The sequence below is a fragment of the Bos indicus x Bos taurus genome, chromosome 26, assembly GCF_003369695.1.
Source record: "Bos indicus x Bos taurus breed Angus x Brahman F1 hybrid chromosome 26, Bos_hybrid_MaternalHap_v2.0, whole genome shotgun sequence".
Lineage (NCBI taxonomy): Eukaryota > Metazoa > Chordata > Mammalia > Artiodactyla > Bovidae > Bos > Bos indicus x Bos taurus.
The window spans coordinates 40,909,319-40,922,915 of NC_040101.1; the positions used below are offsets into that span (position 1 = coordinate 40,909,319).

A 13,597-nucleotide genomic window follows, 5' to 3' on the forward strand; every position below is an offset into this window, starting at 1 on the left:
GTAATCATACATGGTAGTTTTCTTGGCATGGTATTATTAAGGCACTCAGGTTCACTCTGTAAATGTTTTTTTTTTTGAAAAATTATGTCATTGATAGTTCCATTCTTAAAGTTCTAATACAAATGGGTATGGGTGGGGACATGATGGTACACAGTGTATACAAGAAATATGTTTTCCATTGGAATGAAGCATATCGTAAGCATTTGTGACTGGTCTTTTTGTTTGTTTGTTTTTGTTGTTTGCATAGATCTATTTCATTCCACTTTGTTCTAGTCCCCTTCTGATATGAATTTCTGCCTGTTGAGATATTTTTGTTTATAAGCAGCCCAAACCAAATCTGGCTTACTAAACTTAAAATGTACATAAATGTAGTTCATAAATCAGAGAAACTGCTCTATAAAAAACCTCAGAAGAGCCCAAGGATTCTCTAAAAAGATCATCAACAGGAATTTGTGAACTTTCTCTTCAAGAAACCACAATGAAATGGTAGCTCAAGCCACCAGCAGAGGGAGCTTCACTGCCCCAAATTGAGTCAGGTTTTGCAGTTCTTTGTTTAGTCAACGACGCCAAGGAACAAAGGTTGGAAACACAGATTTAGTCAACTTAGAATTTTTAAAAACTAGACAGGCATACCAGTCATATCTAAAAATGACAGCAGGAAAGCCCCTAAAATGACAATAGCTTAATAATTGTCTTATCTTAAATATTTTTCCTTAATGAACGACTTACAATATTCATAGTAGCTTCAGGATTTGTGGTGCATCCTTTCTTGTGATAACCGAATACAGGTCCAAGAAGAAGCATCCAGCATGTTGCTGCTAAAAGCTGCCACATTTGGAATCTACCTGTAAAAGGAAATATTAATATATTTGTCATCAAAGAGAATTCTAAAAGTGAAATTCTGTGTAAACTTTCTATAAGAATACTGTTGGAGGGAGTGGAAAGATCCTTCTAGGTGGTGTCCTAACAAATAATATACTTAATTATTCAAGATTCATCCCATGAAAAATCTGAACTGGTGACTTTTTAGTAAGAAAAGAAAGAAAGAAGAAAGGAAGGAAAGAAGAAAAAAATAAAACCAATATCAATTAAATCTACAATAGATAATTGAACAAAAGAAGGAAATGTATATATAATTCACAGAAAAACCAAAGGACAAACATATGAATCAAAGCACATTTAATATCTCTAGTTATCAGATAAATTAGTACTCTTCTGATGGTGGAAGCGAGTATTGACACAACCTTAATGGAAAGAAATGTGTTAGCACATATTGGAAATTTAAAAATATTTACACACCTTACTCTATAATTCCAATTCCAAGAGTTTATCCAAAAGAAAAAAAATATGAAAGCATCATCTGTAAAATTTACCTTATTGTTTATCTTAATTTCCTAAAATAAGAGAGTGATAAAATAAATTATGGGGGAGGAAGAATGGAATTATTCAACACCCAAATATTATCTTTTTGCATGATATGTGAATTCCCATTATATAATACTAAGGGAAAAATAATGCAATTTGTGCATACATTTTGATCTCAGTGATATAACAAACTATAAAGAGAAAGAAAGGACTAAGCATCAAATTTTAATTATGGTTATATATAGACAGTAAATTTTTTCTTATTTTTAAAGGACTCTCCATTTCTAAATTTTCTATGTCCAATATTACTCTATCATAAGAAAGAAGCTGTTTTTCAAATAGAAAATTGTGAAAATTATGAGATGAAATATATTCCTCATTTGGCTTTTAAACTACTCAAGTTGAAAAAACAAATAATGACTGCAAAAGTAACAGAGGGGGGCATTTTGCAGGTGATCTCCCATTAACCACTATATAAAATGAAAATCTCAATGATGATGACAAGTCTCACTCTGTAAGAAATGGAAGGATTTTTCAGACTATGCCTTCACTATTCTGTTACAGAAAATTTCATGAACTCCTTTCTTGGATTTGTTAAAGTCATAATCTTTGTTGAGTATATCAGTTCAGTTCAGTTCAGTCACTCAGTCGTGTCCAAGTCTTTGCGACCCCATGGACTTCAGCATGCCAGGCCTCCCTATACATCACCAACTCCTGAAGTTTACTCAAACTCGTGTCCACTGAGTCGGTGATGCCATCCAACTATTTCATCCTATGTCATCTCCTTCTCTTCCCGCCTTCAATCTTTCCCAGCATCAGGGTCTTTTCCAGTGAGTCAGTTCTTTGCATCACGTGGCCAAAGTATTGGCGTTTTGAATCTATACTATAATTAATATGATTAATAATATATGGATTATGTATGTGGTACGTGTGTGCTTAGTTGCTCAGTCGTGTCTGACTCTTTGCAACCCCAGGGACTGTCTCCCACCAGCCTCCTCTCTCCATGACGTTCTCCAGGCAAGATACTGGAGTGGGTTGCCACCTTCTCCTCCAGGGGACCTTCCCGACCCAGGGATCGAAGCAAAGTCTACTGAATCTCCTGCATTGACAGGCGGATCTTTACCACTAGTGTCACCTGGGAAGCTCACATAATACATATGTAGGTTTGTGTTAATATATTTATATACAAAAAATATTGATTAATAGAGCCAAGTTCTGGTAAAACACTACAATATGGTAGAGTAATAATGCCACCACCAACAGTGATAATTATTGTAGCTAATATAACTTGTTTTGAACACCTATTATGTGCCAAGTAAGGTGTCAGACGTGATTGTGATGATCTCATTTTCTTTTTAAAATAAACCCAAGGGTTAAGAAATGTTATTACAACTGTATTTCAAATGAAACCTGGTGTTGAGGTCAAGTTGTTTGCCTGAGGTCAGACATATAGGGATGGAGCCAAGGTCTAAACTCTGGTGGCTTAATTCTAAAGGAAATGTGAATCATTAGGCTCTTAACCTTTCTGTCTGAGTTAGGAGATATATGGGCCCCAGGCTGAGCAGCTGGAGTTTGTCCCCTGTGGACAGATGCTCCAAGATGAACAGGAGAAGGAATTGAGCCCTGTCCAGATAAGGCACCACATATTTCTCATTCTCAAGATCAAGGAGACTTTCCCGACTATGCATGTGCAGAAAGGCCCCTTGGAGATCAAACGGGGAGTGATGTCACCTACCCATAGCCCTCTTCACTAGACTCCACTTTGGCTAAGAGAGGGGTGCACACACATGGGAAGAGCCTGAGATATATAAATACGGACGCAGAACCAAGCAAAGCAAGATAATTGGCTAAAGAAAACCCAGGAAAAAAACGCCCCATATTAGTGATTCAACTACCACGAGGGCATGACTCTCTTGGAGCCCATGTGTTTGTCTATACACATGTAGCCTTTTCCTTCTAATAAGCACTTAACATGTTTCACTACTTTCCATATCTTCGTGGGAATTCATTTTTGCAAAGAGAAGGACCAGGCCTTGTTGCTGATTCTGGTCTAGTGGCTAGGATTTAAAGCTCTCACTGCCATGGCCTGACTTCAGTCTCTGGTTGGAAACCAAAATCCAGCTTCAAGCAGCTGCAAGCTGAGGCCTTCTGAGACCAAGACAATTCAGAATAGACTTACTAGGACCCTCTGCTATGTGCCTGCTTAGTATTACATGTGGCCATGGATCACAGACATCAAAATTACTGTTAAAACAATGAAGACTTTTGGAACCCACCCCAGCCAAACCAGATGAGAACCTATGGGTATATAGCTAGGCTCCTGCATTTAAAACCCTCATTTCAAGTGATTCATGTGTATTTCCACATGTGAAAAACAGACTGGATTCCTTGAGAAAAGAAAAAGTTTTGTTCTCATATCTGCCTCTTTGAAACCTAGCATGAAGGTTCTGAGAAGTCAAATATTGCCTGCCATATTAGTAAACAAAGGATGTCAGAGTCATCAGTGATTGCAGCCCTTCAGCAGTGAGCCCCGTGGGAACTAAGGAAGGAAATTAAAAACACCTGCCTTCTAGCAGGCATCAGACTGTGGCCACGCCCTACAGTGAGCCCTGAGGAAACTCAGGTTGTGAAAACCCAGGATACTGGTCCCAGACAGCTGAGGTATATATCAAAGGAATGATTTCAGTAAGCCCAGATTCTGACATCTTTCCATACACAGAAAAGCACTACATTCCTTAACCTGAAATATCTAGTTTTCTTTTATTAACAATAATCTTGTGTTCCTACCACCTACCTTTTCTTGAGAAACTCCTATGTGTTCCAACTACCCCCTTGCCTACTTGGAGAAGTTTTCTCAGGATTACTTGAGATGCTACCTCCAGGGCTTGAAGTCTTCAGTATGTCCACTGAATAAAGCATATAATAATTCTCAACTTTTAGTGTGTGAATATATCTTTTAGTCAACAGTGCCTATAAATGTTTGCCAAATATATAGATGGGTGAAAGAAAGAATGAGTACTTGTCATTTAATCTTAAAGACTATCCCAAATTGACTCACTATTTTGTATCACTTGTCTGCTTTCATCTTACCCCACTGAATTGGTCCTCTCTTTCTGACACTAAGTTTTGAGAGTTCATTGTGTCCTTAATTCATGACTGTATCTTATGGGAATTTGTGTGCTTAGTCACTCAGTTTTGTCTGACTCTTTGTGACCCCATGGATTGTAGCCTGCCAATCTCCCTTGTCCACAGGATTTTTTCCAGGCAGAAATACTAGAATGGGTTTCCATTTGCTCCTCCAGGGGATATTCCAGACCCAGGAATCAAACTCCTGTCTCTCATGTCTCCTGCCTTGCAGGTAGATTCTTTACCACCAAGTGATCAGCAAAGCCCCTACAGGAAGGTAGTAGGGCAATTTTAAAAATTAGTCTTTTCTCTCAAGACATTGACAATTTAGATGCTCCAGTCTCTGCTGAGTGGTTGATACTTGAGGCCTCTGAGTTGCGATCACTGGCAAGTGACTGGGGTTCCTGAATTAGAGGAGATTGGACACTCTTCTGAAATGGGCAGACTGGAGACTTTGTGGGGCTTGTAGTGATGCAGGAAGAGGGCTGTGTGCTGCTTAGAAGAGCCCCAGCTGTGTACAAGAATGAATTAGTCATGACAGACTGTATTTTGCAGCCATGACTGGAGGAAGGCCCATTTGGCTGCCTTTGTTTTGTTCTCCTCTGTGTTGGATCTGGGTATGGGAGGGTGATACACCCTGGCAACAGGTGTCTTTGTGTTATATGTTTATAAGAAGTAGCAGGTCCTAACCAAACAACCTTTCTGCAGGTAATTCTCACCAGGGCTGTGCTTACATGTGCTTTCTGGGCATGTGTTTACCTGCTCTGTGTAATCTGAGTCTCACAATATTTAGTGTAATTGTTGGGTAAATCTACCTTATTTACTCCTCCTTAGTGATACTGCAACAATCCTCTAATTTCTTTGACCCGTTTCTAGGATAGCTTCCTCATGAATGTGTTGTACATTGACATCCTGCTGATTCCATGTAGAACTAAGAAGAGAGAAGACATAATGTTTAACTAAGAAGACAGAAGACATTGTAAATTCCAGGGAACTTTTAATCTTTAAACATAAAACCTTTAGCCTCAAGAACCCAGACTAAATCAATATAGATTATATTTATTATTTTCATATTATATGAATACAATTTATATTTTATATGTAGATAATAGAATCTGTATAGATTATATTGATTTATTACTCTAAAGCATTTATGTTGCTTTGCTGTAAAAGTGACTTCCATTTTAATAGCAAAATGGTATTTTTAAAATCAACTCATGGAAAATGTTATAATATATAGACATAAATGTATGTTTTTAGACTCTCTATATTTGTATATACATATATATAAGCTATGTACATGATTGTTGGAGAGTCTTAACTTAAAATATCATAATTAAGACTCAGTATGGTTCTACAACCAAGATTCTGTTTAACTTTTTATTTTTCCATAGTCTTATTTGCTCTTAGAATTTTATCATTTGAATGACATCAGTTAAACATAACTTGACCCAAATTTTCCAGGGAAAACCTTAGGAAATGCTTGTTTGATATTTTTTCTCTTTCTCTTCATTGTACACTCTGATGACAAGGGAATGGCTACCCTCTCCAGTATTCTTGCCTGGAGAATTCCATCGACAGAGGAGCCTGGCAGGGTCCATGGGGTCACAAAGAGTTGGACATGACTGAGCAATTAGCACTAACACATACACTGTGATGAAGGGGAGGCTAAAACAATGCAAGTAACCAAAAACTGGAACCTCATCTTTGAAAACTTTCCTGTAGGCAGATGCCCCCCATGACTGTGATGAGAGACTTAATGAAAGTGGTTTTAAAAATGATAACACCAAGAATGGTAAGACTTTCCTCTAATGTTCAAAATCTCCTTTCTCTAATGATCACTTTCTTTCTCTCTTTCTTGTTATAGCCCCAGGAAGTACTATGAGACTTCCAAAAAATTGTTGGTGTATTTTTCGCTTCATATTGGCCTTAACTATTTTAAGTCAAATGCATGTGGGTTATACAGGTAGTTCTCATAAGCCATGCATTTTGCACTGACAGATACATTGATGATGAAACCAAGAATAACAATTACTCAACAAAGGAAATAGTGAAGAATTTTATTCTGTTTTTCTCATTGTTCAGTTATAGTCATGTCAGCTTATCAAGCAAACAAGTAACCAGGGATTATGCTGATGCTTGGACAGCATTTTCAATGAATCCCCACTCGAACCCTTAATGATGTTGCAGAAATGGAAGTGAAAGTTAGCCAGATTATACAGGTATAAAGACTCCACAGGTAGCTCTAAGCAAGCTTTGGTTCTGAAAGCACACAAAGGTCAGTTTCTCTGGATGGTTCTTTGATGAATCTCAGTCAGCTCAATGGTAAAATAAAGCCAATAATGAGTCCTGAGTGCTTTGTGAAAATTTTTAAGTTAAAATTCTAGATCTGTGCTTTGGAGGGTGTGGAGGCCATGAGAACTTGATCTCAGATCTATGACTACAGGGAGTAGAACTAGTTATGAGCCACAGCTCCTGTGCTCTAGCATCCATCATTGTGTCCCCACTGAAGCCAAACATTTTAGGCACTCTCTAAGTATTGGCTATCACTATTAGCTGTGCTAGTTAATGTAACCTCCCTGAAACTTAGTTTCCTGGGAAGATTAGTTTAAGATGATAAATGATAACTAAGATGATAAATCATGTCTATAAAATATCTAATAGAGTTTGGCATTTAATAAACAGTAGCCATTATTACTGGAGAAGGCAATGGCATCCCACTCTAGTACTCTTGCCTGGAAAATCCCATGGATGGAGGAGCCTGGTAGGCTGCAGTCCATGGGGTTGCTAAGAGTTGGACACGACTGAGAGACTTCACTTTCACTTTCATGCATTGGAGAAGGAAATGTCAACCCACTCCAGTGTTCTTGCCTGGAGAGCCCCAGGGATGGGGGAGCCTGGTGGGAGGCCGTCTTTGGGGTCGCACAGAGTTGGACACGACTGAAGCGACTTAGCAGCAGCAGCTATTATTACAACATGTCTTCTACTATTCAGTGATTGCTTCAGATGGGTAAGTCTTGGCTGTGAAACTAGTCCATAAGTTCTTAAAGGTAAAAACCACATTTTATACTGTGCCTGTATTTAAGCTTTTATATCTTTCATTTCTCTACCCTTGCTCATGCTACATATGATATAACTCTTTGAATTGAGTTGTGAGTAAATGACAGGTTATAATGTACTAACATCTCTTTTCAAATAAGAACACAGCAAAGCTGTTAAAAATTTTCTGTTTTCAGACTCATCACAAGAATGAAAATCAAAACTGTAATCAAAAATCTTCCAACAAACAAAAGCCCAGGACCAGACAGCTTCACAGGTGAATTCTACCAAAAATATAGAGAAGAGCTAACACCTATCCTACTCAAACTTTTCCAGAAAATTGTAGAGGAAGATAAACTGCTAAACTCATTCTATGAGGCCACCATTACCCGAATACCAAAACCAGACAAAGATGCCACAAAAAAAGAAAACTACAGGTCAATATCACTGATGAACATAGATGCAAAAATCCTCAACAAAATTCTAGCAAACAGAATCCAACAGATCTTACATCATGACCAAGTGGGCTTTATCCCAGAGATGCAAGGATTCTTCAATATTTGCAAATCAATCAATGTGATATACCACATTAAAAAACCAAAAGATAAAAATCATATGATTATCTCAATAGGTGCAGAGAAAGCCTTTGACAAAATTCAGCATCCATTTATGATAAAAACCCTCCGGAAAGCAGGCATAGAAGGAACATATCTCAACATAATAAAAGCCATATATGATAAACCCACAGCAAACATTATCCTCAATGGTGAAAAATTGAAAGCATTTCCTCTAAAGTCAGAAATGAGACAAGGGTTTTGTTAAACATAGTTTTGGAAGTTTTAGCCACAGCAATCAGAGAAAAAAAAGAAATAAAAGAAATCCAGATTGGAAAAAAAGAAGTAAAACTCTCACTGTTTGCAGATGACATGATCCTCTACATAGAAAACCCTAAAGACATCACCAGAAAATTACTAGATCTAATCAATAAATATAGCAAAATTGCAGGATATAAAATCAACACACAGAAATCCCTTGTATTCCTATACACTAACAATGAGAAAACAGAAAGAGAAATTAAGGAAACAATTCCATTCATCATTGTGACAAAAAGAATAAAATACTTAGGAATAAATCTACCTAAAGAAAGAAAAGACCTATATATAGAAAACTATAAAACACTGATGAAAGAAATCAAAGATGACACAAATAGATTGAGAAATATACCATGTTTGTGGATCAGAAGAATCAATATAGTGAACATGAGTATACTACCCAAAGCAATCTATAGATTCAATGCAATCCCTTTCAAGCTACCAATGGTATTTTTAACAGAACTAGAACAAATAGTTTCACAATTTGTATGGAAATACAAAGAACCTCGAATAGCCAGAGCAATCTTGAGAAGGAAGAATGGAAGTGGAGGGATCAACCTGCCTGACTTCAGACTATACTACAAAGCTACAGTCATCAAGACAGTATGGTATTAGCACAAAGACAGAAATATAGATCAGTGGAACAAAATAGAAAGCCCAGAATAAGTCCATGCACCTATGGACACCTTATCTTTGACAAAGGAGGCAAGAATATACAATGGAGAAAAGACAATCTCTTTAACAAGTGATGCTGGGAAAACTGGTCAACCACCTGTGAAATTATGAAACTAGAACACTTTCTAACACCATACACAAAAATAAATTCAAAATGGATTAAAGATCTGAACATAAGACCAGAAACTATAAAACTCCTAGAGGAAAACATAGGAAAAACACTCTCTGACATAAATCACAGCAGGATTCTCTATGACCCACTTCCCAGAGTAATGGAAATAAAAGCTAAAATAAATAAATGGGACCTAATTAAACTTAAAAGCTTTTGCACAACAAAGGAAACTATAAGCAAGGTGAAAAGACAGCCCTCAGAATGGGAGAAAATAATAGCAAATGAAGCAACTGACATAATTTCAAAAATATAAAAGCAGCTCCCAGCTCAATACCAGAAAAATAAACAACCCAATCAAAAAATGGGCCAAAGAACTAAACAGACATTTCTCCAAAGAAGACATACAGATGGCTAACAAACACATGAAAAGATGCTCAACATCACTCATTATCAGAGAAATACAAAACAAAACCACAATGAAGTACCATCTCATGGTGGTCAGAATGGCTGCTATCAAAAAGTCTACAAACAGTAAGTGCTGGAGAGGGTGTGGAGAAAGGGAAATCTCTTACACTGTTGGTGGGAATGAAAAGTAGTACAGCCACTATGGAGAACCATGTGGAGATTCCTTTAAAAGCTGGAAAGAGAATTGCCATATGACCCAGCAATCCCACTGCTGCGCATCCACACCGATAGAAAGAGACATGTGTACCCCAGTGTTCATTGCAGCATTGCTTACAATAGCTAGGACATGGAAGCAACCTAGATATCCATCGAATGGGTAAGAAAGCTGTGGTACATACACACGATGGACTATTAATTAGTTATTAAAAAAAGAATGCATTTGAATCAGTTCTAATGAGGTGGATAAAACTGGAGCCTATATACAGAGTGAAGTAAGTCAGAAAAAAGAACACCAATATGGCATATTAATGCATATATATGGAATTTAGAAAGATGGTAATGATGATCATATATGCAAGACAGCAAAAGAGACACAGATGTAAATTACAGACTTTTGGACTATGTGGGAGAAGATGAGGATGGGATGATTTGGGAGAATAGTATTGAAACGTATATATTACCATATATGAAATAGATCACCAGTCCAAGTTTGATGCATGACACTGGGCACTCAAAGCTGGTGCACTGGGATAACACTGAGAGATGAAATAGGGAGGGAGGTGGGAGGGGTTTCAGGATGGGGGACACATGTACACTGTTGGGGGCGAGAGTGAGGCACTCCGCCCGTGGCAAAGGTCATGAGGAAGGAGGCTCGACATATGCAAAGGTGGGATCGAGCCTCAGGAGTCCCCCTGGAAATCCTCGAGCATCTACCCCCATAACCAGAGCCTGCCTGCTTTACTACTTTGTGCTCCCACCTACACCTCTGACTTTATGGGGGGCTGTCCCTCACCACCTCTTTCGGAGAAGGAGTTAACTTAGAGCTCCAGTTAATAAAAACTTCTGGGCGTGACAAGACTGTTTTAACCTACAAACTCCTCTGAAGGTTCTCTAGCCTGCCTGACAGGCTTGTCCAGCCACATGTGATTGCTCACAGCCTCCCAACCGTGAGAGGCACGAGATGCTTTAAACCTTCTAAAAATAGGCTCCTTAGAAAAGTTAGAAAACTATTAGTATAAGTATAATGGACTGATTAGAAATTGTATTGGTGAAGGGTTTTTCATTTGTTGAGCCAATGTTTGTTGCTAAGTCTCCATATCCCCTGCCCTTACACACATTAATGAATATATAGAAGAAATAAGTATTAACCTTTGATATTAATCACGTTAGACCTTAGGCTAAGTAAATTCTTTCCTTAACTAAAACCTACTACACCCTCACCCTATAGGAATGTAACTTTATTTGGGTGGCGTCTGTTTTAAGAATAATCACCCCTGGAGAAATAAGTGTCCTGGTTGACTGACTGCTGTCACAAGGAGAGGGTCATAAATTGTCAGCAGGTCCCCTGGCCAGAAGATGATGTAACACCCCTAAGACCTCTGTATACATTTGTATGAAGCACCTGACTTCGATAAAAGTCAGGACTGCTGACCCCACGTGACTTTTGCATGACATCTCAGTGTATAAAAGTAGACCATGGAAAATAAAGAATTGGGATCAGTTTCTCGAAATACTGGTCTCCCCATGTCGCTCTCTCTCTCTCACTCTGGCTGAGTCTCCATCTGGAGCACGGAACCCGTCATGCTTGCTAATTATGCCTGGGCTTCTAAGATCCGACGGGGGAGGCCTCAGTGTCTCCTCTCCTTCGGGAGAATGGAAGGACGCCTGCGGCCTATGTAAGTGGTGCAAACTTCTTGTCTTGAAGTTTTATTGGTCTCCCGCGTAAACCAAGCTACTCAGCCTCTTTTCTCCACTGAATTTTCTTACTGAGCTATCCTCATTCTATTACTCTTTCTATCTTTGATAAATATTTAAATAAATAGGTCGCCTACGCCGTCTCTCCTTCGAATACCCTGGATCAGCCGGGGCTGGACCCTGGCAGTACACCCATGGCTGATTCATGTCAGTGTATGGTAAAAACCACCACAATATTGTAAAGTAATTAGCCTCCAATTAAAATAAATAAATTAATTTTTAAAATTTCTGTTTGTTTATAACTTTCACCAAGAATTCTTATTTTTTATCATATGAAATACCTTAGTTATTAAATGTTTAATATATATTTCTTAAGCCATTGATTGAGCATGTATATGCTTAATCATCATAAATTATTATTTTTCCACAAGTAGAAAATGCCAATTTAGGATTTGAACAAGGTTTATTTACTCCATGTTCTTTTCACTGAATTTTGCCTTTTCTTATAAAATATTCTATAGTGAAAATATCTCAAAGTATTAAGAGGTGTCTTAACATATGCTGAGTGCATCATGTGAAATGCTGGGCTGGATGAAGTACAAGCTGGAATCAAGATTTCTGGGAGAAATATCAACAACCTCATATGTGCAGATGATAACACTTTAATGGAAGAAAATAAAGAGGAACTACAGAACCTCTTGATGAGGGTGAAAAAGGAGAGTAGAAAATGCTGGCTTAAAACTCAACATTCCCAAAATGAAGATCATGGCATCCAGTCCCGTCACTTCATGGCAAATAGAAGGGGAAACAATGGAAACCGTGACCGACTTTATTTACTTGGGCTCCAAAATCACTGCAGATAGTGACTGCTGCCACAAAATTAAAAGATGCTTGCTCCTTGGAAGAAAAGCCATGGCAAAGCTAGACAACGAAGCAAAAAGTGGAGACATCACTTTGCCAACAAAGATCTGCATGTCAAAACTATAGTTTTCCAGTAGCCATGTATGGATGTGAGAGTTGGACCATAAAGAAGGCTGAAAGTGAAAGTGTTAGTGGCTCAGTCGTGTCCAACTCTTTGCAATCCCATGGACTGTATCTCACCCATGCTCCTCTGTCTATGGAATTCTCCAGGCAAGAATACTGGAGTGGGTTGCCACTCTCTTCTTCAGGGGATATTCCTGACCCAGGGATCAAATCCGGGTCTCCCACATTGTAGGCAGATTCTTTACCATCTGAGCTACCAAAGAAGGCTGAGCACTAAAGAATCGGTGATTTCAAGTTGTGATGCTGGAGAAGACTCTCAAGAGTCTCTTGGACAACACAGAGATCAAACCAGTCAAGCCTAAAGGAAATCAACTCTGAATATTCATTGGAAGGACTGATGCTGATGTTGACGCTCCAATCCTTTGGCTACTTGATGCAATGAGCCAACTCATTGGACAAGACCTTGATGCTGGGAAAGATTGAGGGCAGGAGGAAAAGGGGGCAGCAGAGGATGAGATAATTGGTTGGCATCACTGACTCAATGGATATGAATTTGAGCAAAATCCAGGAGACAGTGAAGGACAGGGAAGCCTGGCATGCTGTACTCCATGGGGTCTCAAGGAGTCAGACATGACTTAGCAACTGAATAACAATGGAAAATCTGGGCACAGTGTAACTTAGTAGAAGATTTGAAGAGAGGAATAATTCTGATAACAGATTTGAGTGTAAAATTCTTATCATCAACAGAATTGAAAATGAGATAGGGACAAGAAATATGAAACTCTGTGTATGCATGTTGCTTGGCAACCAAATAAAAAATAACAAGAGAAAGCCTGTGTTCGCAAGCACAATAAAATGTAACTTAAATGTGTGGTATTCTCACAGCCCAAGGGAGAGGTGACAACTGTGATGAAAATTATGTATATGTATATAGAAAAGACCCTGATCCTGGGAGGGATTGGGGGCAGGAGGAGAAAGGAACGACAGAGGATGAGATGGCTGGATGGCATCACCGACTGGATGTGCATGAGTATGGGTGAACTCCGGGAGTTGGTGATGGACAGGGAGGCCTGGCGGACACGACTGAGCGACTGAACTGAACTGA

The 13,597-nt window shown here is 38.6% G+C and overlaps 1 protein-coding gene across 1 annotated transcript in view; it reads right to left on the reverse strand.

Moving 5' to 3' along the window:
• LIPK (lipase family member K) overlaps positions 1-13,597 on the reverse strand; it is a 40,910-nt gene that overhangs the window by 17,028 nt on the left and 10,285 nt on the right. Inside the window, exon 2 of the mRNA XM_027529022.1 lies at positions 730-845. Within this exon, the coding sequence (XP_027384823.1) occupies positions 730-834 (105 nt within the window). The 5' untranslated portion in view covers positions 835-845. The remainder of the gene's footprint in view (positions 1-729; positions 846-13,597) is intronic.